The 23143-nt window shown below is 45.9% G+C and overlaps 2 protein-coding genes across 15 annotated transcripts in view; one reads left to right on the top strand and one right to left on the bottom strand.

Annotated features, from left to right (window-relative positions):
* Positions 1 to 11722, top strand: part of GALNT11 (polypeptide N-acetylgalactosaminyltransferase 11) — a 46884-nt gene extending 35162 nt beyond the window's left edge. For both annotated transcript variants that reach the window (XM_064162849.1, XM_064162850.1), the window contains exons 9-12: positions 1584 to 1802; positions 4540 to 4644; positions 8768 to 8905; positions 10936 to 11722. In XM_064162849.1, coding sequence (XP_064018919.1) covers positions 1584 to 1802; positions 4540 to 4644; positions 8768 to 8905; positions 10936 to 11067 — 594 coding nt within the window. In that variant the 3' untranslated portion in view covers positions 11068 to 11722. The remainder of the gene's footprint in view (positions 1 to 1583; positions 1803 to 4539; positions 4645 to 8767; positions 8906 to 10935) is intronic.
* A 1632-nt stretch (positions 11723 to 13354) lies between these two features.
* Positions 13355 to 23143, bottom strand: part of KMT2C (lysine methyltransferase 2C) — a 193635-nt gene continuing 183846 nt past the window's right edge. For 9 of the 13 annotated variants that reach the window (XM_064162834.1, XM_064162841.1, XM_064162837.1 and 6 more), the window contains 9 exons: positions 22800 to 22904; positions 19781 to 20903; positions 18793 to 18929; positions 18484 to 18626; positions 18051 to 18219; positions 17062 to 17178; positions 16357 to 16430; positions 15889 to 15997; positions 13355 to 15625 (listed from right to left, as the gene is read on the bottom strand). In XM_064162834.1, coding sequence (XP_064018904.1) covers positions 15533 to 15625; positions 15889 to 15997; positions 16357 to 16430; positions 17062 to 17178; positions 18051 to 18219; positions 18484 to 18626; positions 18793 to 18929; positions 19781 to 20903; positions 22800 to 22904 — 2070 coding nt within the window. In that variant the 3' untranslated portion in view covers positions 13355 to 15532. The remainder of the gene's footprint in view (positions 15626 to 15888; positions 15998 to 16356; positions 16431 to 17061; positions 17179 to 18050; positions 18220 to 18483; positions 18627 to 18792; positions 18930 to 19780; positions 20904 to 22799; positions 22905 to 23143) is intronic. The other 4 variants (XM_064162835.1, XM_064162839.1, XM_064162847.1 and 1 more) reach the window with 2 other exon arrangements.

Genomic DNA, 23143 nt, shown 5'->3' with positions numbered 1-23143 from the left:
GTGATTGCATGATGAATAGTACAAAGACAAGACTTAGAGAGCATACATCAGTATGTAGTACATAAAATTGCATAAGGGAAGGGAAAACAGCAACACTTTCACAGCTGTCAAAAGCAACATGGATAAAGTTCCTGTCTAAAATGGAAATAAATAATGCAGGAAAGGGAGGATAGGAAAACTTGAGCTGTAAGCAGCAAAAAGGCAATTAGAATAGCAGCTGCTTTTTTTAATCAGATTGGTTTCTGATTTTCTGACAGCGATGTCCAGTCCATCTCCAAACTTCCCCAACACTGTCCAACAGTCCAGTGTGCTTAGTGCTTCCCCTGCCTCTACCATTAAGATAACAGTTATTTATCAAGTGTGTCCAAATGCTCCAAGGTCAAGCACAGATGTGTAACTTTTCCTGAGAGGATCGTGTCTGTCCTCTATCAGAGATGGCAGTGGGTGACTGAAAGCTGTCAGGGTGTGCTGTGTGGCCAGCTCCTCTGGTCCCTGCAATTTCTGTGCAGCCACATTACGGTAAATAGATTCCAGATGTGTACCAGAGATTAATCCAACCCAATACCATAACTCAGTGCTGGGAAACTGATGTGTAAGTAGTGTCTAGTAAACAACTTGGTGTGCGGCTACAGTGCCTTCTCTGCAGCTCCGTAAATCTCGCTGGCATGAAAGGCTCTGCCAGGGGATTTCCTTCTGGTTGTGGCAACAGTATTCATGCCATATTGTACAGTCCTGAATTCCTGCTTTCCCCATTCTCATTGTCTCTGCATTGCAGCTGAACTGCACATAAAATTGAGCTGGAATCCTAATCTGTCCTTGCCTGGCCAGGTACAATTCCAAGCACAATTATAAATGAGTAATTGAATAAATAGCATTGCGGGAGCAGGGACAACTGAGTCTCAGAGAAGGCCCAGGTGACAGTTTCAGTTCATCATGTGTATAAATGTATGGACCCACTAAACTTTGTGAGAGAGTGCATTTATAAGTCTAATATGATAAGGAATCTTTTTTGCCCTGGTAATATGTGTAGTTAGAGGGCTGGAAACTATGGAAGACAAAATGCACTTGAGCCCCACAACAGTGAAAACAGTAAGCTGAACAATCAAACTAATCTGAAGAGGCCTTCACCAGTGAGGATGATGACAATATTACACATCGCTTTCAGACTTAATGACTGTAGGATTCCTTTATTACCAACGAAGTGTAGAGTTGATTTGCTTCATAGAATCATAGAATCAACCAGGTTGGAAGAGACCTCCAAGATCATGCAGTCCAACCTATCACTCAGCCCTAACCAATCAATCATCTTTAAAGAGGCATCTAAAAGGTTGGCAGATTTATGCTTGAGAAGCATCTTCAAAAAAAGTGGTGTAGAAAAAGTAGCTCAGAGTAAGGGAAGTAAATTTCATCTCCTGTGGCAATCTAAATGCTGGAATATTTCCTGTGCCAGTTTCAAAGTCAATGGTTGAAAGCACAAGCAAAGTGAGATGAGACTGTGGGAGTTCTGCAGATAGGAAAATCCTGGAAATCACTAATCTGAAATTCTTCTCCCTTTACCCCCAACCTGTTTCTCTTGAATACAGGAGCAGTATTTTGCTTTGAGACCCGAGCTAAGGATGAGGAACTATGGCAATATTACTGACCGCGTGGAATTGAGACGAAGACTGAACTGCAGGTCCTTTAAGTGGTACTTAGATAATATCTATCCTGAGATGCAAGTGTCTGGGCCCAATGCCAAAGCTCCGCAGCCAGTCTTTGTTAATAGAGCACAGAAACGGCCAAAAATAATCCAGCGAGGAAGGGTAAGAGAAACTTCCTTACAAATGTGGAGTTGTTGTTTTGAGATTCTTTCTGGAACATTTGCTCACATACAAAAAAAAAGTCTTGTTTCCAGAGAGCATAGAGGGTTAATTTTGCAATGAGCTGTCTTGAAAATAACAGACCTTGTGTCTTCAGAGGAAGGTGAATCCGTTTCGCTCTGATCTATATTTCAGGTTATCTTCAGATACTATTCCATGAGGATTTTACCTCCAAACTCTGAGGAGCAAAGTTTTGATGTTTTTTAGAATGCTCTTTCCTGGTGGCTGGTTCTGAAGGGTGGATTTGGATAGAGAGAGACTTGGCCTCAAGTGTTCGTGCCCTGTTGGTTTATGATAAGAGTACAATGCAATTAGTTTTGAAACTCATTGCTTTCACTGGATAACTTTCTGCAGAGATGAACATTTGCATCCAAGACTGATGATTGCTTTTCTAGTCTTGACAGTAAGATAATGCACAATAAATGAGTTTTTCTCTTTTTTTTTTTTTTTTTCATTCCTTGAAAGTAGAAGTGAAGAGAGAAATTTTTGCAGGTATTCCTGAAGGAAATAATGATTAAATTCATGCCTTAGCTCTGACACCTCTGTGTATGGGCTAGCATGCAGCTACATCTGTTCTCTCCAGTACTGGTGTGCTTTTTTTTACACTTCCCAAAACCAGTGGATAACTTCAAACTCAGGACAACTGTCTCAAGGTCTTCTTTATGAAAAGAAAGGCTTCTGAATTACTATTTTGTGCATACATAAATTATAGTTAGTAAATTCCCTTCTAGCCCAGTAACTGTAAGCGTTAAATAGCAATGCAGCCCTTTTCACAGGGCAAGACAGGCTGCAGTAGCTGCTCACAGTGGTTTTTGTCCTGCTGGTAGATTCAGGTGGGAGGACCAGAGCTTGTGCAGAGCCTGTTGATACCATTAGATTCTTTGCTTGGAAGCAGGTCTCTGGGAATCCACAATTTGTGCAGTAGTGCTGTAACAGTATCCCAACCAAGATGTGAAGTGATTTATGAGGGCAAACACACCTAGTCTGTCCCTGAGTATAACCAGTAGGATGGGCTGATTCTCCTAGTGGTTAAATGCTGTTATTCCCCTCAGCAGACATCTCTGTTGTTGTTTTGTTACATTTAATAGCTCTCTGCTTTCAGTCTGAAGTTGAATTAAGGGATTGCTGATGTGGAGCAGACTATTTGTGAGATCTGAATCCCTCAACAACACTGAAGGGGAAACGTTTCCTAGCAAAAGTCCCCAACTTTGTGAACCTTTAAAGAAGGGAGAGAACAAGACGCAGAGGAAAAGCAGTTCCTTGGCTTGCTTCTCTGGGGTTCAAGAATTATGCCCAGTGTTGTGTGGGAGAGTCAGCTCTGGCTCTGATGACTGTGTAAACTATTTCCAGATGCCTAGAAGGAACAGAACGATCAGCCCATGTCACCAGCACACGCCAGACTCTTTAGGATTTGGTATGAATCACTCCAAATCCCAGCTTATTCCCAAAAACTAATTGGACCAGGGAAGTGCTGGTTTGACAGCTGGGAAAAGCTGTAATGATCACAAATTGTGACAGTGTTATCAAATGCTGCTCAGCAGGGCCAATAAAAACAAGGACAAAACTCGTATAAAGCTGATGGAGCTGTATGGTTTGAAAGCCTTCTGTTGAGTGAGTAATGATGAAAATGAGATCTCTCCTAGAGGTCTCTGGGGCGAGAGGCAACGTTACTGAGAAGGTTGTGTGTAATTTGTTTCAGCTGTATGTGGGGAGCAGGAGAGCCATGGTGCTCATGAGGAGGCTGGCCATGTGCCTTGGGACAGCCATTTCCAGAAACTCTGTTTAGTCAGGAATATTACTTGGTGTTTGCACTCTCTAATTTCTGCTCTCGTGTGATGGAGCAGTTCTTTAATTTTCATTACTGGAAGTGTCTTCTGGTTTCTAAAAATCTGTAGAATCAATGCAAATGCCAAGACAACTGTGTCTTCATAATAAAATGCAGCTAGCTAATTAATCAGCTTGGCCTCGAGTTCTGGACAGCAAATGCTTTTTTTTTTCCTTGACATTCAGCTCCAGATTGGAAATAATGACTTTTAATGTGGGTGCCAGATAGGCCCTGCCATCTCCCCCACCAACACACCCAATGACAGTCAAATGCTCTCCCATGCACTCGGTAGAGAGTGAGGCTCTTTGCTGCCAGCAATGGCAGAGCTGTGGCCGTCGCTGCAATAATTGCCTTTGTCTTCCCTACCCCTGTCGGTGCGTGATGTGGTTGGTGATGTGCAGGCAATGACTGCTGCCTGAACAACCTGATCCACCCCACCCCACACACACCACCACCGAGCTGGAAGCAAACCTTCTGCGGGCCACCAGTTGGTTGAGAGTGTGCACGGAGTTTAAAGCTAGAATCGAGGTCTTTTTGTCATGCTCAGTAGCTCTGTGGGGATTACATCAAGATCTTAATAATTCTTGACTGTTGGAATAGGGCAACCTAATCTTCAGACTGTACAGAAAACCTCTTGGGTGACTCAGGTTGTCATCATTGCCCAAACCAGGAGATTACTAACTTGCTGAGAACTTCTCTGTTTGATGTTTACAGCTTTGCATCAGAGCACAGGCTTCTGACCTCGTTCTCTGATACAGCATTACTCCAAACAGACTAGGTAGTGCATTATCCTGATTCCTTTGGTATGTGATGTTTGTTGCTTACTCTGTCCATCAAATTCTTTTCCTTCCATAGTTATATCACCTTCAAACCAACAAATGCCTGGTTGCCCAGGGCCACCCGAGCCAGAAAGGAGGCCTGGTAGTAGTTCGGGAATGTGACTACAATGACCAAAACCAGGTAGGATATTCCTGGTGACACTGAACAGTGACTCTCTCCTCTTGCAAATGGCTGATGTCTTCTCCTGCTGGCATCTCGTCAGCAAGCAGGCTCATTTCAGAGAATCATTCAAGCCACAAGGCTGGCTGAGGAGACTCTGGATCTTGCTGCTCTGTACCTGCTAATGCTGAGCCTTGGATATTATAATCTCCTGTCTTGATGGCATGAATCTGTACGTGGCTGAAGACTCTCCTTAAGTGGCTTAAGGTTTATAATCCACTGACTGACACTTCAGAATTTGTAGCTCTTTTGGTCAGTTCCTTACATTGGGATTTCAGGCTGCCTGTTCCTGGCTTGCTGTTCCTCGTGTACTGTATACATAGTCCTCTGCTGCTGGAGTGGCTGCTATTTGGGGTGACTAAATGACTTGTTGTTATCATTAAACAGAAGGAATTCTGAGGAATTTAGGAAGTTCTTTGACTGCAGATGGACTGTTGATCTTTGGAGATGCCTAACAATCAGAGGACTGCACCAGACTAGGGAGTTTCCTAGCAGCATCTCTGACCCAGGCCCCAGGGAGGCAGCAGTCTTCCCTGTGGGGTGGATCTGGTTGGCATATGTGGCTTTCTATTCCCCTCAGAAGGGAATCAGCCAGCATCTGTCTATACTATCTGTGGGTGACCAGGAGGATACCTGTGCTGGCACTGCTTCATCAGCCAGAGCACTTACCCCAGACCTGCGAGTCCCAGTTCCACTATGGGGAAGTTGGACCAGCTTCCGCAGTCTGGGTGCCTAAGCATGAGCAGGAGGACCTCTGTGCCTCTGTAGCTGGAGGTGAAGGCAGTGACTCTTATGGGTGAGAGACTTGAGCAGCATCTGAGCACTACCAAATCTGAAATGCTCTGCTTGAAGGAAGATTTCTGTGTGTTCTGGGGACATCTAGGAGAGTGGAAGCATCAGTCAGCAGCCAAATGGCTGCCACGCTCCAAGACTGAAGGAGTCCTTGCACCTTCTCTCTTAGCAGGGAAAAAAGCTGCTAGAAAGAGGCCATTTATTTAACCCCAACATTGATCAGTTTGCTTAACTTCTGCCATTTAAGTTCTATTTGAAAACGGAAACAATTCACTGTATTTTAATTCCACCTCAGTGCCATCCTTTGACTCCAGTGAACACATTCAGTGATTTTCCTTAAACCTATGGAGCAGATCAGTCATTAGCATGAGTCTCTGGGGAGCAGCAATTAAAGGTCCTGCTTATCTCTGTGGTGCAAGCTGGGCACAAGTCCATTTTTAGAACCCTAAATCTTACACTGATGCTCTCCTGAAAGTGTCAGGAAGTGGGTGCAGGATGAAATTATCCAACACCTCTTCTCCTGCCTTTTTCTTTTGAATAAAATGAATTTTTTCAAAGGCATTTTTTGGCAGAGGATGTGTAGGAGGTTAAAACAAGTCACCACTCAGAACTGAAGTGTAAATCTTACTGAGGCACTTATTGATTATAGACTCCTGATACTGTGCTGCTTGACAGGAGGTATTTCCTTCCCATACGGGGCTGTTGCTGCTGACAACATGAACTAAGCATCATCCTTCCAGCCTTCAGCAGTAGAGTAGTCACTAAACTTGGGAGCACCTAAAGGCTTGGACTTACATAACAAAAACCCCTCACGGGGTGGCTTTGCTTTCCTTGTGCTTGAATCTGTTAATAATCTGCACAGTCATACTGACACTGTAATCTCAGTTTGCAACCATAATGTGTCCCAAATTTGGAGCATTTTTTTTCCTCTCTCCTTTGTCTTCTACACCAAATGCATCATCTGGCTTGCAGTGAATGCTGACTATCTTGTATATGCCTTTCTGGAGAAGTGCCACACTGGTTTTAACTACAGTTTAGTGTTCTTTGCCATTGCTCAGCTTTTGATTAAAAGTCTGCTCCCAGTGTCACTTGCAGTCTACTCTCTCAGTTCGTACCAGCTTCATCTGTTGTTTGGGTTTGGCTTCTTCATTATTCACCTTTCTATAATAATACCCTTCTGGCAAGTCCTGCTGTTTCTCCATTCTCTCTTCCTCTTTAATCTTGCCAGGCTCTATTTCTCATGGCAAAATTTAAACAGGAAATGTATATGAGAAGGCACAGAAGGCCTGAGGTTAGGACAAATTTTGACGAAGTACCTGCACTTTCTCAAAGGAGGTCTTCCCTGTGCTGCAAGAGCCACTGTGATCATGAATGAGCTGTGTGCTGCTCAGCTGTGCTGGCCAGCTGAGCCGGGTCCTGTATCACAGCCCCCTCCAGAAGGCAGGCTTTAGTTTCATCAGGGGAAAAAAAAGAACACTCAGATTTATTTTATGTGCCTGACTTTTCGTGCCTGGAATTTGTGTTAGACTCACACAGATTTAGTAGTTAAAAACAAAATAAAGCAGGGTGGGCATGGCCACTGCAGCGCAGAGCTGTGTGACATAGAAACAAGGCTGGAAGAGGAATGCACCAGAAGAACCTTGTGTGCCTTCTGATGCAGTTATGAGGGACTCAATTCCCTCTCTTTCACAGGGTTAGAAGTCAGAAGGAAGGGAATTGATGCTTGCAAGTGATGCAGATTAACAAGGATGCTCCTTGTGCATACCACCCTGGGCTCAGGTCTGGGAATGGCAGCAGAGCAATAGACCTAGCCAGCTGTGCTGTCACCTGCTTAGCATCCAGAGAGGCTGGGAGGTGCCCTGTGAGTGTGGGGCCCTGCTGTGTGTTCGGAGTAGCAGTTGTTTGATCTTCAGCCAGATGGCCTCAGTACCTTCCCTGCACTGCAGTTACAGATTTCATATACCTTCCCTTTTCCATTCCCCTATGTAACCCAGGGTCTTTTGAAGTGCACACGCCCAAGTGCCTTCATGTCTCTGCTTTCTGGCAGAGAGGTCAGGAAATCCTGTTGGTAATGAGAACTCCACGTCCTACACCTGTCTGATCTTGGCCCGGGTCTTTGCAGGCCTGAAGGCACTGAATGGCAACAATAGAAGTACTTACTTCTGCTAAAGTAGGAGAGGATAAACTGAGTTTAAGTGTGCCCTTGCTCCTTGATAGATGGTTTTCAGTGCCATCACTGAAAGTCTTGCAGTGTGAATTCAGGAACCACTACGTGGCTGCAGCTGCCAAGGTGAGTGGGGGCATTATACAGCTGGGCCCCAGAGAGGAACTAAATCAGTTCCTACTGCCCTGTGAGCTGCTAGGGTGTTGTGTAGGGTCTAGAGGTGCATCTCACCACGTTTTCCTGCTGGCTTAGCTAAAACAAAGTGGTTGTGATGTGGGAGTGGGAGGGCTGGTGTCCCCCGGAGCATGGCACAGCTAGCAAAGGCAGTGTGGCTGGGGAGCAGTGGTGCCACACATCTGCTTGTTACAGAGCATGTAGTTTCAGAATGGAATGGTGACACAGTGATTTCTCACTCCTTGGAGAGCAGTATGGAATGTTTTGATAGCACCTGGGTGTCAGTGAAGATCTCTGAGCACCAGGCCACCAGCTGCAAGGATTGGGACCCCTGGACAAGTGGGGTGAGTAGAATAGCCTACCTGGCACCAGGATCTGCACAGCTTTTGGTTTCTTAGCATTCAGCATCTACAAGCTGACCCCAGGGCACAATGTTAAGTAAATTCCTATGTGTTTGTGGCCAAATGCAGCAATTTCAAAGAAGATTGGAGATGCCTTTTGGCCTTTTATGTTTACTTGGAGCTGAGACAATCCACCCTCCTTCGTGTCTGGCTTTGTGTAAGGAAATGTACTGCCTGGCTTAATGCCCTGGCTCAGAGAGTCATCTGCTCACAGGTGGATCCACTGCTTCCCTGTTGTGCTTTCTGCTCTTGCTGCCTGGACAGAAGGGACGTACAGGGGCTGCTCGGTTTTGAAAACACTGCTTATGGAGCAGAGTCAGAGAATGTTAGGGGCTGGAAGGGACCTGGAAAAGTCACCTAGTCCCCCCTCCCTGCCAGAGCCTGATGACCTAGAGTAGGTCACACAGGAACCCATCCAGGCAGGCTTTGAATCTCTCCAGAGAGAGCGATCTCTCCTATCCGGATGTCAAAGCAACTCCTCTGCTGCTGAGCAGAAGCTGCAGGGCAGCTGCCCTGAAACACTGAGCTGAAAGTCCTTTGCCTTCTCTTTCAGGTCTGGGTTTACAACGAGGACCACGAGCTGATTTTAAACAACCTGCTGTGCTTGGACGTGTCGGAAACTCGCTCCTCCGACCCTCCGCGCCTCATGAAGTGCCACGGCTCCGGCGGCTCGCAGCAGTGGACCTTTGGGGTGAGCAGAGCGTCCGGCATGCAGCACAGGGCTTGGGGTTAATGTGACAGCAGCACTAACAGGACAGCAGGGCTCAGTTTAGTTAGGACTAAGGTGGAGATCTGCCAAGTTAATGGTGCTGGACTAGGCCTGGCCCACAGCCTATACAGAAGTTATTTGGGCTTCAGCCTCAAGACTTCCACCGAGCTCTGGGACTTGCAGCCCTTTCCTTTGCAGGTTTCTGCAGCCCTGTTTAGCCTTATTTTGCTTGTCAGAGCCACCCACAGCACTTATGGCTCACAAGAATGTGCCAGGGAGAGCAAAATCCACCCTACAGCTCTTTGTTGTGTTCTGTTTGTAGGACTGGGAGACAGGAGCAGTCCACGTGGTGATTTTTGCTTGGTACTTGAAGATGCACAAGGCAGAGCTGAGGTTTGACAGAGCAGCTGTTTGCAGCTGCTTCTGCCCAATAACTGCACTGCATTAGTTTGATCACTTAGAGGCCAGAGTGGCAGATTTCACTAAACTGAGCCTGTGCTGCATACACAGGCAGGAGATTTGGCTCCTGGCTGTTAACTCTGAGGCTGCTCCCTCACACGCCTGCTGCAGAGCACTGAGCCTGTAGGGCAGACATGGTTGAACAAAGAGGAGGGCACTGCCAGAACTGCCTTGTGTGCTTCCAGACCAGCTTTGCATGAACTGTCTCAGGCTCATGCCATACTGCTCATCGGCAGCACAGCTTCCTAAAGGGAGTCAAGTAAGGCTGTTGCAGGCCAGGGTAGTTTGGAGATAAGAGGCAGGTATTGCATGAGCCCAGGACTGAGTGTATCTGATGCTTGCCACCAGTAGTGCTACAGCTGCAAATGGTAGTGGGAGTAGCAAGCTGAAGAATTCTGCTGCCGGTAAGAGACTATTCAGGGTTTTTCAGCTTGAGTTAGCAGACAAAGATTTTACAATAGCAAGAGCAAGGCTGTTGAAATTTAATGCACCTAACTCTTAGGTGATGTCTGTGGTGCTGGAGGAGAATCTGGGCTTAGTGTGAAATGTGGGCTTGGATCTGTAGCAGGGTCAGATTGGTAATGAGCAACAACAAAAGGAAGTGAATCAAATGTTACCACACCACTGCAGTAACCATTGCAGTCTGCCTGTACTGCACGTGTCTCATCTCAGAAAGGCTGAATTAGGGGTGGAGAAGACTCAGAGGTTTATCTTCAGGGCAAATTGAAGGTGTGGAGTGCCTTTCACAGGAGGAGTATGTGAGCAGGCTGGGACTCTTTAGGTGCAAAGGCTTGTGGGAGCAAGCCCAGTGCGTGAGTCACCAGTGCAGTGCACTTGATTACAGCACAAGGCTCAGTGGGGGATGTGCTGGAGGAGTGTGGTTTGTCTTGCTGCGTTCTCCTGCCTCACTGGACACAAGCAGTGACACAGTGCCCAGCACAGCTCCTGTCATGTCGCTGCTCTGTCCGTGCAGAAGAGTGGGAGGTTCTAGGCCATGGGAGCTGCTGGGGTTCTGTAGGAGAGCCCTTTCCAGACAGAAAAGGGACCCCAAAATGCCAAAGCACCTGCTTTGGTTCTCAGCCAGCAAGCTGCTGGTGGGAGGAGACATACAGAGTACTCAGGGCAGGGTCGGGGGAGCAGAAAGAGAAGGATCTGTTTTCTTCTCCCTTGACTAGGGTCTGGCCTTGCCCTGGTTGCTGGGAGGTCGCTGTCACGCCGTGTGGCAGCTCCCCAGCCTGTGGGTGCTGAGGGCAGTGGTGTTGCTAAGGCTTGGGCAGATGCAGAGCTGCAGCCTTGTGGGGCCCCTCTTCCCTGAGCACTGGGGAGCACTCTGAAGTGTGTCCCTGTGAGGACATGAGGGCCTTCGCTTGAAGGGCTGGGCACGGTTACAGGATGTGCTGCACTCTGTGGGTCGGTGTCAGGCAGGCTACTGAAGGGCTGATGTCTCAGGGAGCAGCTCCCCCTCCCCTTAAGCATGGGTTTTGGCTTCGGTTTGGCAGTGATGCAGAGCAGAAGTTTCTATAAATAAACCCCATCTGTCTTCCTCTCTCTAGAAAAACAACCGCCTCTACCAGGTCTCCGTGGGGCAGTGCATGAAGGTGGTAGATCCTCTTAGCCACAAAGGGTACGTGACCATGGCCATCTGTGATGGGTCCCTTCCTCAGCAGTGGCATTTTGAGAGCTGAGACGCGAAGATGCAGCTGAGAAGGTTAAGCCAAGACCTGATTCCCCTTCAGCCGTGATTTTAAGTCGTTCTGGAGGGCTCTGTGAGGAGCCCTTAGCTGCTACACCTGTCCCGGCCGTGCAAGGACCCTGCCCTGAAGAGCTGTGTGCGTTATAAGGTCCAGGAGGTCACCGGTCCCTGCTCAGACACAGCAGTGGTAGGAGCAGCCCTGCTGCAGGACAAGATGTAGAAGTGCAATTTCTCAGCGGTTCCTTGGATTATCCTGGAGTTTGGAACTGGTGTTGAGTAAGAGAAATGATCAGAGCAATGGAATGTAAAGGGTGAGGTTTTAGCTTCGGGGGTCTTCTAAATGACCGTGACAGAAAGGAGTCTCCTCAAGTATTTCACGTGCAGTATCTCATTAATTCATGTTTTTAGGATGGTTCTACTGGCCAAATAATTTTTCTTTTTCTGGAAAATAATTTTATTTGCTTTTATCTTCTGACAATTGTCATTGGTAATATGTAAATTTAGTTCTTCTGATTTACAACTTTAGTAGTTTAAATCCTTTGCTGTCATTCATCCCCTCGTATTTAAAGCAAAGTAACTATTACAAAGTCTATTTTGATGACTCATGACAGTAGCTGCAGTTAAAATAAAGTATCATTTTTGTATTACCCTGGGTGGCTTTACTCTGTAGCTGTTGGAGCAGACAGCACCAACGTAGAGACCAGTGCAAACCAAACCCGTGTTTGTGCAGTTTGGGTCTTCTCTTCACAGCTGCCTCTTTCTCCCACGTGCTCTGCAAGTTTTGATAGATAATTTCTCTGCTGCTTTTTTTTTAACCCCTCTGCTTCCATTCCCAAGTTTGTTTATTTCACTGCTGACCTTTCCTTGACTTCCTGCCTCAGCCCTGGATACTTCTCCAGTGCCTAGAAGCTGCTGGAGAGGAGAAAAGCTGTTCTTACCCGTCAATGCTGGCCTTGTTTATTGGGCCAGAAGGGCCTGCCCTCCCTGGGCAGTGTCCAGCTCAAGCACCAGCAGCACCAGGCCAGCCTTGGGCCCTTCACTCGGGAGGCAGAAGCATTGTCCAACTGCAGAAGTGCTCTGGTGTCCAGTTACTGGCCTTTGGGGCAGCGTGAGGCAAAGGATGATGATGTCTTCCCACCGAAGGAGTCAGCTGTGACGAGACTGCATCTGGTCCTTCAGCCAGCTACCAGACAGCCACTCTGGGAGGAGGAAAGCAAGAGGAGGAAAACGAACAGGTGAGAGCCATCCCTTGCTGCTCTGTAGCTTCCAGCCTGGATGCATTCCTGTGTGAACTACCCTAGGTGATCCTGCTTGGCCAGGGGGTTGGACTTGATCTCTGGAGGTCCCTTCCAACGTCTAAGGTTCTGCGATTCTGTAGTGGAAGCAGCAAGGGGCAGGGAGGAACCAGGTAAGCAGGAACAATAGATGTGCTCAGGCCCTGTGCAACCAGCTGCTCTGTCTTCCAGCAGGCAAAGTGCATGACATAAGTCACACTGCAGAACAGCTGTGGCCAGGCTGGTTCCCACCTCTCTGCAGTTAATCTTGGAGTCCTTGTTTTCAGCCTGGACCTAGGACTGGGGCCTTTAGTGTTCAGGCAGCAGCAGCATGGTTTAACCCCACACAGCCCCTCATTCACTGCCCTCCTAAGCAGGGTGTAGGAGGGACCTAGAGGAGTGAAAGCTGAAGTCATGAGTTGAGATAAAGACAATCTAAGGGGAGAAGTAAAAGCTGCAGGTGCAAGCAAAACAAACCAAGGAATTTGTTTACCCCTTCCCATGGGCAGGCAGAGGTTTGGCTATCTCCAGCAGAGCAGGGCTCCATCACCAGGAACTTGGGAAGGAAGAAAGTGCTGTAACTGAACATCTGCCTCTTCCCTCCCCAGCTTTTGTTGCTGAGCTGGAGAAAAGGCCTTGGCTCTCGGTGTACTGCTCAGCAGCAGCCAGGACAAGGCAGTGTCACCAATGCTTTTCCAGCACAAAGCCAAACCACAGCCCTGGGTGAGCTGCTAAGAGGAACACTGAACTGTTCCAGCAAAAGACAGCAGTTCCTTGTATTTACTCTTCCTCTTTTCATCTCTTGCAGATTTTCTGGGGGAAAAAATGACTGCAGGGGACAGCATCTGGTAAGTGCTCGGGACATGGCACCAGTGTGTAACGTTTAGTGTGCTGGTTGCACGGGAGAGAGGATTGCAAATACACTTTTGGCTGATGGCAGCAGGCATCGAAACCTGAAAGCCCTAGAAAAGAGGCAGCTCAAAATAAGAGAGGAGGAGAGGATGATTTATAGATGTAAAATATTTTTATTTGTAAATGCTGATCTTCTAAATCTGTTTCCACAAATTCCAAAACCCATAACACTCTGTATACTTCAAAAAAATTCTTTTTTTTTCCTTTTTTTCTTTTTTTTTGTGTTGTTTTTGTATTTTTTTTGCCAACATTAGATACTATTATACAGAACAGGAAAAAAAAAAAAACCAAAACAAACCCAAACAAAAAAACCTGTAGGACAAATACTGGTAGGATGTTGGAATATTGTACAAGAGAAGAAAAATATTCAAGAAACAATTTCATACAGCTATTTATCAAGAGAAAAATATATACAATTGATTTATTCTGTAAGATAAAAATACATCATGCCATATACATTACAAGGTCAGAACTGTAGCACTGAATATACCAACAGTTTACAGTCCACTTTCATTGTGCACACAAGAAAAAAAAAAGAAAGATCCAAACTTCATTTTTACTTTTTTGTTTTTTAATATTTAGCCTGTGAAGTGTCAGTACCAGAATTTTTTAAAGAAGTACAAAATAAAAAGCTAACCTGGTTCAAAAATGCTGATTAAATCTCTACAAGCAAACACAAAACAGTGTTTATTCTTTTTAAAAGAAATGTAAACAAAACCAATCCATACAAACACATCTTTAAATTACAGTTTCCAAACCCCTATTGCCAGAGTCCTGCAGCTGCAAGCACATTACATCTAATATCTCTTTTTCCTTGGTTTCCTTTTAAGAAGGCTATCATATCAGACTTAAGCTCCCACTACATGATTCTATGCTGTTTACATGATTTAATGGAGGCCGAACAATCACCTCAGCTGGACTACTTTTTTGCTGAAGAGAAAAAACAAAACAAAACCCAACAAAACAAACAAACAAAAAACCCCACAACCAAGCCCAACCCCCACGTCCAGCCTCTCTTTTGGGTGGTTTTAGCAGTTATTCACAGTTATCACAAATCGTAAGCACAAAAAAACCTGACTTAAGGAATAGGGATGCAACAATATAATACAAATAAAATGAAGCCAAGTTCCCCAAACCGCTACAAAAGTCCCAGTTGCAATATACACATGCCCGTACCAGGCTTCGGCTTTGCTTACAAAAAGTTCTCCTAAGACCACAGTTGAGACTGCTTGAAACATAAAAAAACAACACCCCAGAACAAAACCCCTCTCTCTTTAAACTGAGATTTTGGTTTTTCTGTCGTGGTGATGACAGGGGCAGGTGATGCAGGAGATCATATTGGAACATCCCTATTGACGCTTGAGAACAAGCACCCGAACTGCTGCAGAGTCTGGTAGCATTTGGTCAATAACTATTTCTTTTCTTTCCTTTTTTTTTTGTTGGTTTTTGTTTGTTTGTTTTTATACTGTAATTTTTTTTTTTATTATTTCTCAAAATATTTACACTTTTGTACAAAGTAACAGAGTTTGTTAGTTCTGCAGGTAACAGCAGCAGCTTGGCTTTCTTCTAACTTTCTTTTTAAAAATAGCTTCATTCACTTATTCAATAATAAATACAAAAAGGTTCTCTTATTTTACAGAAATCAAAAACTACAATAAACTGACTCATGGAATCAAGTATTTAAATGTATTTTAGTGCAAGTTATTCTTTTCCCTTAGCTCTATCCCTAAGGAAGTCGTTTCAGTACATTCCTTGTTCAGTGGTGTCTACTTTTATTTAAAATTTTCTTTAATCAGAGGGCCTGCCCCTTTATCAAATAAGGCTGTGGCCAGCACTTTGGACTTCTCCCTTTCGCTGGTGATTTCAGTCTTACATTCATATATGCCCACCTGCTCTCCTGCAGGTCAGCCATCGGTTCTTTGCCCAAGTTAAACAGTTTCTCCTTAGTGAGCTCAAAAACAAAAGTGCTGGACCATTCTGTTAACTCAGTTTAACCTCCACGTGTCTGGAAAGTTTCGCTTCAGATTTTGCCGGCTTGCTTCTGGTGCTTGTTTGCTTTTTTCTTTTTCTCTTTTTCCTTTTTTTTTCTTTTTTCTCTTTTTTTTTTTCTTTTTAAATACTGGAGTAGAAATCTGTACTTCCAGAAGTGACTTGTTTTTTCTTTTTCTTTTTTCCCCCCTTCAAAAAGGCAACAATTTTCCGTCGACAAAATCAAAATGAATCACTTCTTCCTAGGGACAAGCAACCCTCAAAGACAGCAAGGAATGCATTCTAGTTCATCCACTTTCGGCAGTTTACAGCTCCACAGTGACATGGAATCTTGTGCTGGTCATCTTCAAAATCAAACTTGTAGTCATAGCAAAGCTGGAAGAAGATGCAGGAGAATGGTTATGGAACAACTGGCATTGCCCACAGCTCTCCCTGTACCTACAGGTTGAACGGCACAACACAGCAGAGGTTACACTATGGGCAACTGGCAGGTTTTAAAAGGGACATCGCCCTTGCCCTCTTCCCTTTCCCCCACCTGGCACGGACAAGTCATGCCACTGGCCCTAGACATCACCTAAGCATCTGGAAAAGAACAGGAGTAACAACAGGTAAATGAAGGCAAATGAGAGCAGCCTTACCTCCTCCCCTTTCTGGATTCTCCTGCTGGAGCTAATGATAATTTTGTGTCCTCTCTCAAAAGTTACCACCTCGGCCACGCAGTTGGGCGCACATGAATGGTTGATATACCTGCGAAAACAGAGTGCGGAAACGGTGAGCCCCTGAGAAAATGCAGCCCTTGAGCTGAATCTAAAGCAAAGCTTGGAATGACCTTAGCCTCAGGGGTGCACTGACTTGCCAGATACAATTCTATTATCCTGTACTTGTTTATTTGCCTAGAAAATGTCAAAGCAAGCAAGTGTTCAAATAAAAAAGTCCATGCTTCATAGCTGCCCTGAAACATGAGCAAAGCTAATGAAAAAGAAGATATTATTTCAGTGGAAATAGCTCAAAGAATAAAACCCCTTGAAAAAACCACAACCTTAAGCCCCAGGCCAAGAAGCAGGGATGGCTCCCCCAAAGGAGGGCAGCTCTCCGGTGCCACTCACCTTGCAGGCCCTCCCGTCAGGGTGGCGTCGATGACGTGGTCATTGTCAATGCGGAACATGTACACGCCGCGATTCTGGAAGGCAGAACAGCAAGAAAGGCTGCTGGAGGGTCCCTGTGATTGTCAGACATGAAGGGCAAGCAGCCACATGGGTCAGCCCCAGGTGTCCTGCCACAGTCAGGGGCAGGGCTGAAGCCCCAGCTCACGAGGCAAAGGGAGAGTCACACACACTGCCAGTGTGTGCCACGCTGCCTCACCAGCCTGAGGGTAATGGATGGGTCAAGTCTCTGGTGAATTCTATTTCCCTAACAGCTTCTGTCCTGCTTGCATCCAAGGTCTCGACGTGTTCCACAAACAGGAAGCAACAGTTAGGATACTGCTGAGCTACACCAAGGAAGTTGCTTCCAATTTAAAGAGGTTCTCATTAAAAATTAAGGTCCCGACATCTGTGTCAGAGGTCTCTGTCCTCTGGGACAGACTGCAGATGTAATAGCTGTGTGGGTAGGCTGCTGTGAGAACTATTTAACATTTGAATACTCTGATCCTTGATAAGAAGCACTGCTGACTCCTCCTCAGCCTACTGCAGTTATAGCACAGCAGAGAACAGCAATGAGGGCGACCTGAATTCATCAGAGAGGGTTGTTTTGTTGTTTGAACACTGGACAGGGGAATGGGAAAGAAACCAGTGACCAAGCACCACCCGTACCTGAGATTCATAAAGCTTCTCTTTCCTGTTTGCTACCTCATTCCGGATAATAGTTCCGATGTATTCAATGACCATAGTGTGCTTTTCAATGTCTCTAGCAGCATACAAGCCCAGGCCCTACAAAAAAGAGACTGTGAGTTAGAATTCTGCACTAAGTTTGCATTCTCACTGCACTCCTCAGCGTGCCCCTGGTGTGCTGTTCAGAAAACCACAGGAGAAGTCAACTGCCCCAAAAGAAAGCAGCAGCACGGGCAGAACTGATGTTCTAACAGCCAAAGGCCAGAACCCAAATGCATGTGAAATTTTTAAGATGCAGGAAAACATTCTTGGCCTCTGGCTAGGTGTGAAAGCTTCTTTTGTGCCTCTGGCAGCTGGCTGTCTAAAGATTCTAAAGTCATTGAAAAATAAAGCAGGCCTTACTAGGATGGGGAGAAACCTATCAGGGACAAGGGGCACAGTGACAGCCAACGTAAAACAAAGCACAGCTGTGTTCACACACAGCCAGATCAGTTACCAAGCTTTAGCAAAATGGTCTGTGGAGCAAAGCACCAACACCAGTGGAAAAAGCAACACATTGCTTATGACTGCAAACAAGCACTGAGCTCCCCAGCACTTAGCCTGGTCTGAGCATCTCCTGCTTCCCCCCTCTCTTTGTCTTTTGATGAAGAAGTTTTAATAGGTTTTTGAGAAATAATTGGCAAGAGAAACAATTGGCAAAACTTGAGGGAAACTTTTTTCTAGACGGCTAACAACTTAAATTACTTTTTCATTCTTGTCAGTATCCTTGCTGTAAGCTAAACCTACGGCAGTGATTTGCCGTAGGGAAGTGCCAGCGTTGGGACAGGACTTGAAAGAAGCCTGCGCTGCATGTAAAAAGGAAAGCGGAAGCTAAAGCTTCGCTGAATGCTTATGTAGGGAAAGTGCAGTGGATATAAGTAAAAGCATTAAGTAAAATGTTTGGACAGACATTTTCTGAGGTGAGAGCCCACCTGAATGCGGGAGCGAGCCAGGTAGACGTTGGACTTCCATTCAGTTTTCATTTTGCGGTACTGAGAGGACTTGGAATGGACGAACTGCTTACTGTAAGGCGCGTTCAGCTCCCCTGTGACTGTGCTCTGAAATGACTTCGATGTGCTGGTGCTATTCAAGGTGTGAGGCCTGTAGGAATTGGGCATGTAACAGGAAAGAATACAAGAAGAACTGAAGATTTCTCTGAAGAGAGCCACAATCCCCATTAAAAATCCTTTCAGACGCACAGACACTTAAAGCCAACTAGCAGAGACAACACAGCAGTTCCTCCAGCTCGGGCATGCACATACGCAGCCAAGGACAACAGGGTTTGTAAGCAGCAGACGAAAGCACAGATAACCCTAAGCAGCCTATAAACCCTGGGCTGTACTATGTGAAATTAAAACAAAATACCTTAACACAAACCTCTTGACATGGGTACTCATTTTAGGCTCGGCACGGGCACAGCCCGTGGGGTTGATGGCAAGAGGGAGTTCCATTAAGGGGTTTCGGCCGTAGCGGAAGGTGTAGTTCTCGCAAGCCTCAACCCCTGGCAGCTGCAGAAAAACAAGACAAAGAGAAAACAAGGCCAAGATACCATTTGTTAATCACAGGAAATGAAACCTTTCCTTCTCCACGCTGCCTCCAGACCCCCTTCTCATGTCTATGAGGTATCCAACAATCTGGGGTGATGCAGCAGGAACTGGGCTGGTGAAGACTCACCGATTCGGCAATCCTGGCCACAGCAGAGACTGTCAAACCAAAGAGGTCTTCACCCTTCAGGTAGCCGGGAAACAGCTGGAGCATTTCCGACTCCTTTCGAACAGAAGCAACGGGCTCCAAGATTTTATCCCACACACCTATGCAGCCATAAGGGAAAGAATTACAGCGATCCAAACCCCCCCTCTGCTCTACTGGTTTTAAAACCATCACCTGAGGGCATCAGGGAGCAGAAGCCAAGCGTTCCTTTCTTGGCTGCATACACAGACAGGCTGATGCTTAAAAACGTGAAGCAGACAATCATTGAATCATTGGGTGAGTTGCTGCTTTTTCCTGATCAAATGCCAAACACACACAACATTTCTCCTGCACCTCAGGAATGAAGCTTTTGGTGTCCTTGGCATGGAAACTTTCCTTCTTTTGACAACAGTAACACAGAGAGGTTCTCCTGAGAAAAGTGCACAAAGCAGCACTGCCTGCACACGAGCAGTGTATTCTTTTCCCACTGATTACTGTCAGCTCTCAGTTGGAGGTGGGCAGCTCCCCCAGCAGTGGTGTCGCTGGGCAGAGGAAGGCTGTGTCTGTTGGCACCCGCAGCATTCACAGCCTGGTGTCTTATTCACCCTGACAGAGACAGTGTTACCTGTCTGATAAAAATGTGCTCAGCTCCTTTTCATTGCTCACCAACTTCAGCAGAGCTGGATGCTGATCTGGAGCTGAGTACTCATATTGCACCTGAACAGTCACTTCTCATGAAAGGAAACTTACGCTGACATTCATTCCCACTGTAATTTTCTGCGTTCAATATCTGTCAACTTGTAACAAGCCTCCTTATTTTCAGCTTAGACAATTGCTTCAATACCACAAATAGGCCCTGGAAGCTCACTAAAGGCATGACATGAGAACAGTGTCTGCAACAACTGTTTGAAATATTTATCACACCAGCAGCAGCAAACCCACCAGAGTCACACTCTTAGTTCACAGCATTTACCTTTTGGTGTTGTGTCAGTCAGGACCAGATCTTCGTGGCCTTGCTCCACCACCTTGATGACAAACAGCGGCAACCCGTCCTTCTCCTCGATGGAGCAGAGGTAGCGGCAGCGCCTGTTGGCGTATCTCATGCTCCAGTACAAGCGGCTGGCCTCGTAGCCCACGGGGAAGAGTGCTTTGGAGGAGTGGAAGGCCTGCATCTGCTGCGGCAGCAGCTGGCCCACCGCGTGGAAAATGAGGCTGCCCACACGGAACGTGTGGTCACGTTCCCCTCGCTGAACAATGCTGGCGATCTGCCGCACCTCATCGCGCTGAACGTAGACCCTCCTGAAGACTGCAAAGTAACTGAGTTCTTGCTCGTGAGTTCCCTTTGGTTTGTGCATGGGGCAAAGCATGGTCTTGTCTTTAAAAAACATGCATTGTGCTTTAATGGCACAGGTAAAGTGGTAAATATTGGTGCACCTCAACCTGTGACAACCGCTGGTGGCGCCCATTTTGTGACAAAACATGCATTTCATCTGCAAGCCTCTTCGCAGGGCTAGCTCCACGTTTATTAAGGCACCAGCTTGTGTCTCGTAGACTTCTGTAGACCAAAGAGCACAGTTCAAATGGACCCAAAGGTCTAAATCCAGGTTAAGAAGCCTTGCTGGTCCATCAGTTAATCCATCACCTTCCTCGTGACAGAAGCAACATTTCCTGTAGTCTTTAGGCACAGGATCTGGTTTAAGGGTTGTGCCCAGTTTTTTAAGAAACTCATCTATTTCTTCTTCACAAGGAGGTTTGAAAGACCCTTTAGGAATCACAATCTGAATGCTCCACTTTTTCCATTTCATCCCTTTCCATTTCTTACTTGGAGGCCGACAGTCGTCCAGACTGCCGTGTATTGCTTTTAACCTCGGCTTTAGTTTCACTGTTACCTTAAGCTCATCCGGTTTTGCCTCTACCTTGGCTGCTTCAAATGCAGGGGGGAACATGATAGGCGGTGATGATGGTGGAGAAACTTTTTCCTGCAGTTGAGGCAAACAGTGGACATCCAAAGTGGAGATGTTGTTGCTGTACTGATGGAATGCTTTGGGTGGTCTCTCTTTCATTGGTGACTGCGGCAAAGATGGAACCGACTCCTGCTAGATCAAACCAGAAAACAGTTAAGAAAAGAATCCCAAACCATTAACCATTCAACATCAGGTCAGTGGGGAAGAAGCTACTGAGAATGCCTCAAATCATGGTGCAGCAACAGAGAAAGATGGAAATTGGCCCAGCCTGTGTTATCATAGCTTGTGGCAGGATACGCCGCACAGAAGTTCTCCTGGCCAGTTGAAAACGTGGTGCCCTTGACTACAGAGGAGGAAACACAAACAGTCCTTTGTCCAAATGATGAATGCAAAACCACTCAGTTGCCCTAGAGGAGCTACAAGAGCTAGGTCCTGGGTATTTTTAGAAAGGTTTGTTTCAACACAACTATTAAAATATGGGTCAGAGAATTAATGCAGAGTAAGACTCTTGGGATTTGGCAGTAGGGAGAGAGTTGGAACTCATACCACATATTTCCCCTGGAAACAGAGAGGAGGAAATTCCTGCAGAGGAGAGATTGGGTTGTTTGGGGATTGTTTTAAACAAGAACAACAACGGAAGTTTAGATTAAAAAGTGCTTACTGTGGTTGGTATGACTAATCTTGGAAGAGTACATGAGAGGATCAAGAGGCTGAACATGACATTTAATTAGCTTAATTATGTACATGACGATGCAGTCGTGCAGAAATATCACCCTGCTTAAATACTAGTGGAAATGAGCTACCTAGGACACCAAAAGCATGTGGCTGTACACACATTTCTCTTCTCCAGGGTGTTGCTTGGTTAGTAGGTTTGCTTTGGTTGTTGGAGTTTTGTTTGTTTGCTTGTTTGCTTTTAGTTTCTTCTGAAAAAAATAAGTAGGATGCATTTGAAGCAAGGTGGCAAAGTCTGCACTAAAAACAGGACTATCAGAAAGTGTCGATAGGGAAGGCTTGAAGCACATGGCCTCTTCTGCCCACTGGGTTAGAGAAAGAAAGGCACACTGGAGCTAGAGAAAGGAGAAACCAAGCCACTTGAAAGGAGTGCTCAAAACAAGTCTCTCTGCGAGAAAAATCAATGCAGCAGCAGCATTTAGTCTTGAATGAAGAAATGGAGACTACTCCACTTTCAGTGCTTAAACAGAGATAAATTGATCAGGGAATCTCAGCATGGTGGGCATGAGAAGGAACCTCTGGGCATCATCTAGTCCAGCCCTCCTCCTCGAACAGGTGTCCCCAGGGCAGGTTGAACAGGAGCACGTGCAGGTAGGTTTTGAAAGTCTCCAGAGAAGGAGACTCTACAGCCTCTCAGGGAGCACCTGGGAAAAATCTCTGGCCTAATTCCAATTCCAGTTAAAGAGGTTTCTTAAAATGTTCCTCTCCAGGAACCAGAAATCTCTTTCCCCATCACTGCCACTGCAGGCTCCTCACCAGCGTTTTCACAGTCCGTGATTTCAAATGGCAGCTCTGCCCAGGCAGAGCCAGAGAACAGGACTGTGCTCTCCCAGTTCATAGAATCAACCAGGTTGGAAGAGACCTCCAAGATCATCCAGTCCAACCTAGCACCCAGCCTCTGCAAACTCGTTCAGTTAAGATTTGCACAGGTGCTTTTTTATAAACTGTATAAACCAAATCCAAACACAAAATATAGATAGAGCCCTGCAGGGATGTACTCTTGGGTTTGTACAACGCCCAGAGAACTGAAATGACTGCTTTTTGGAGGCTGCATCTTCAGAGTCTGAGCACACCACATGGTGGCTACTGTTCTGCTATGGGTATCTCTCAGACAAAGTTCTGCAAATATGAATTTTACCTCATACTGCTGGTTCAGAATCTCAACATCTGAATATAGAGCTACTCATAAACCTCCAAAATAAAGTGCAGAGTTCCCCTCCTCCCCCCTTCAAAAATTCTTCAAACAATAGCTGCAATAAATTCTGCTCACTAGGGTCTACCACTATTGATACTTACTTTGTTCTCTGAGGTTTTTGCTTGCAAAGCTGCTGAATAAAGAACAAAGCAGTTGTTGCTACAGAATACAATGTCCTTCATTTTATCAGAGCCTTCTTGGGAATCCTGGGAACCAAACACAGGAGATTATCAGCAGTGCATTTTAACTCCATTCTTCACACAGTGAGTGCGATGGAACAAGTTTTCCAATCTGGCTAGGAACACTTCATTGCTAGAACATTTGTGAAATAATGAGTGATGATGCTGAGATATAAATACTTGATTATTTGGCATCGAATGTTACCACCACCTACAACCTCGTTCTTTAGCCTTTCCTCCCTTTAACAGAAGTTTACCCATCAAAG

The sequence above is a fragment of the Pogoniulus pusillus genome, chromosome 23 (genome assembly GCF_015220805.1).
Source record: "Pogoniulus pusillus isolate bPogPus1 chromosome 23, bPogPus1.pri, whole genome shotgun sequence".
Lineage (NCBI taxonomy): Eukaryota > Metazoa > Chordata > Aves > Piciformes > Lybiidae > Pogoniulus > Pogoniulus pusillus.
Note: the sequence above shows the minus strand (reverse complement) of the source record. Positions and strands in the feature narration are given on the sequence as shown.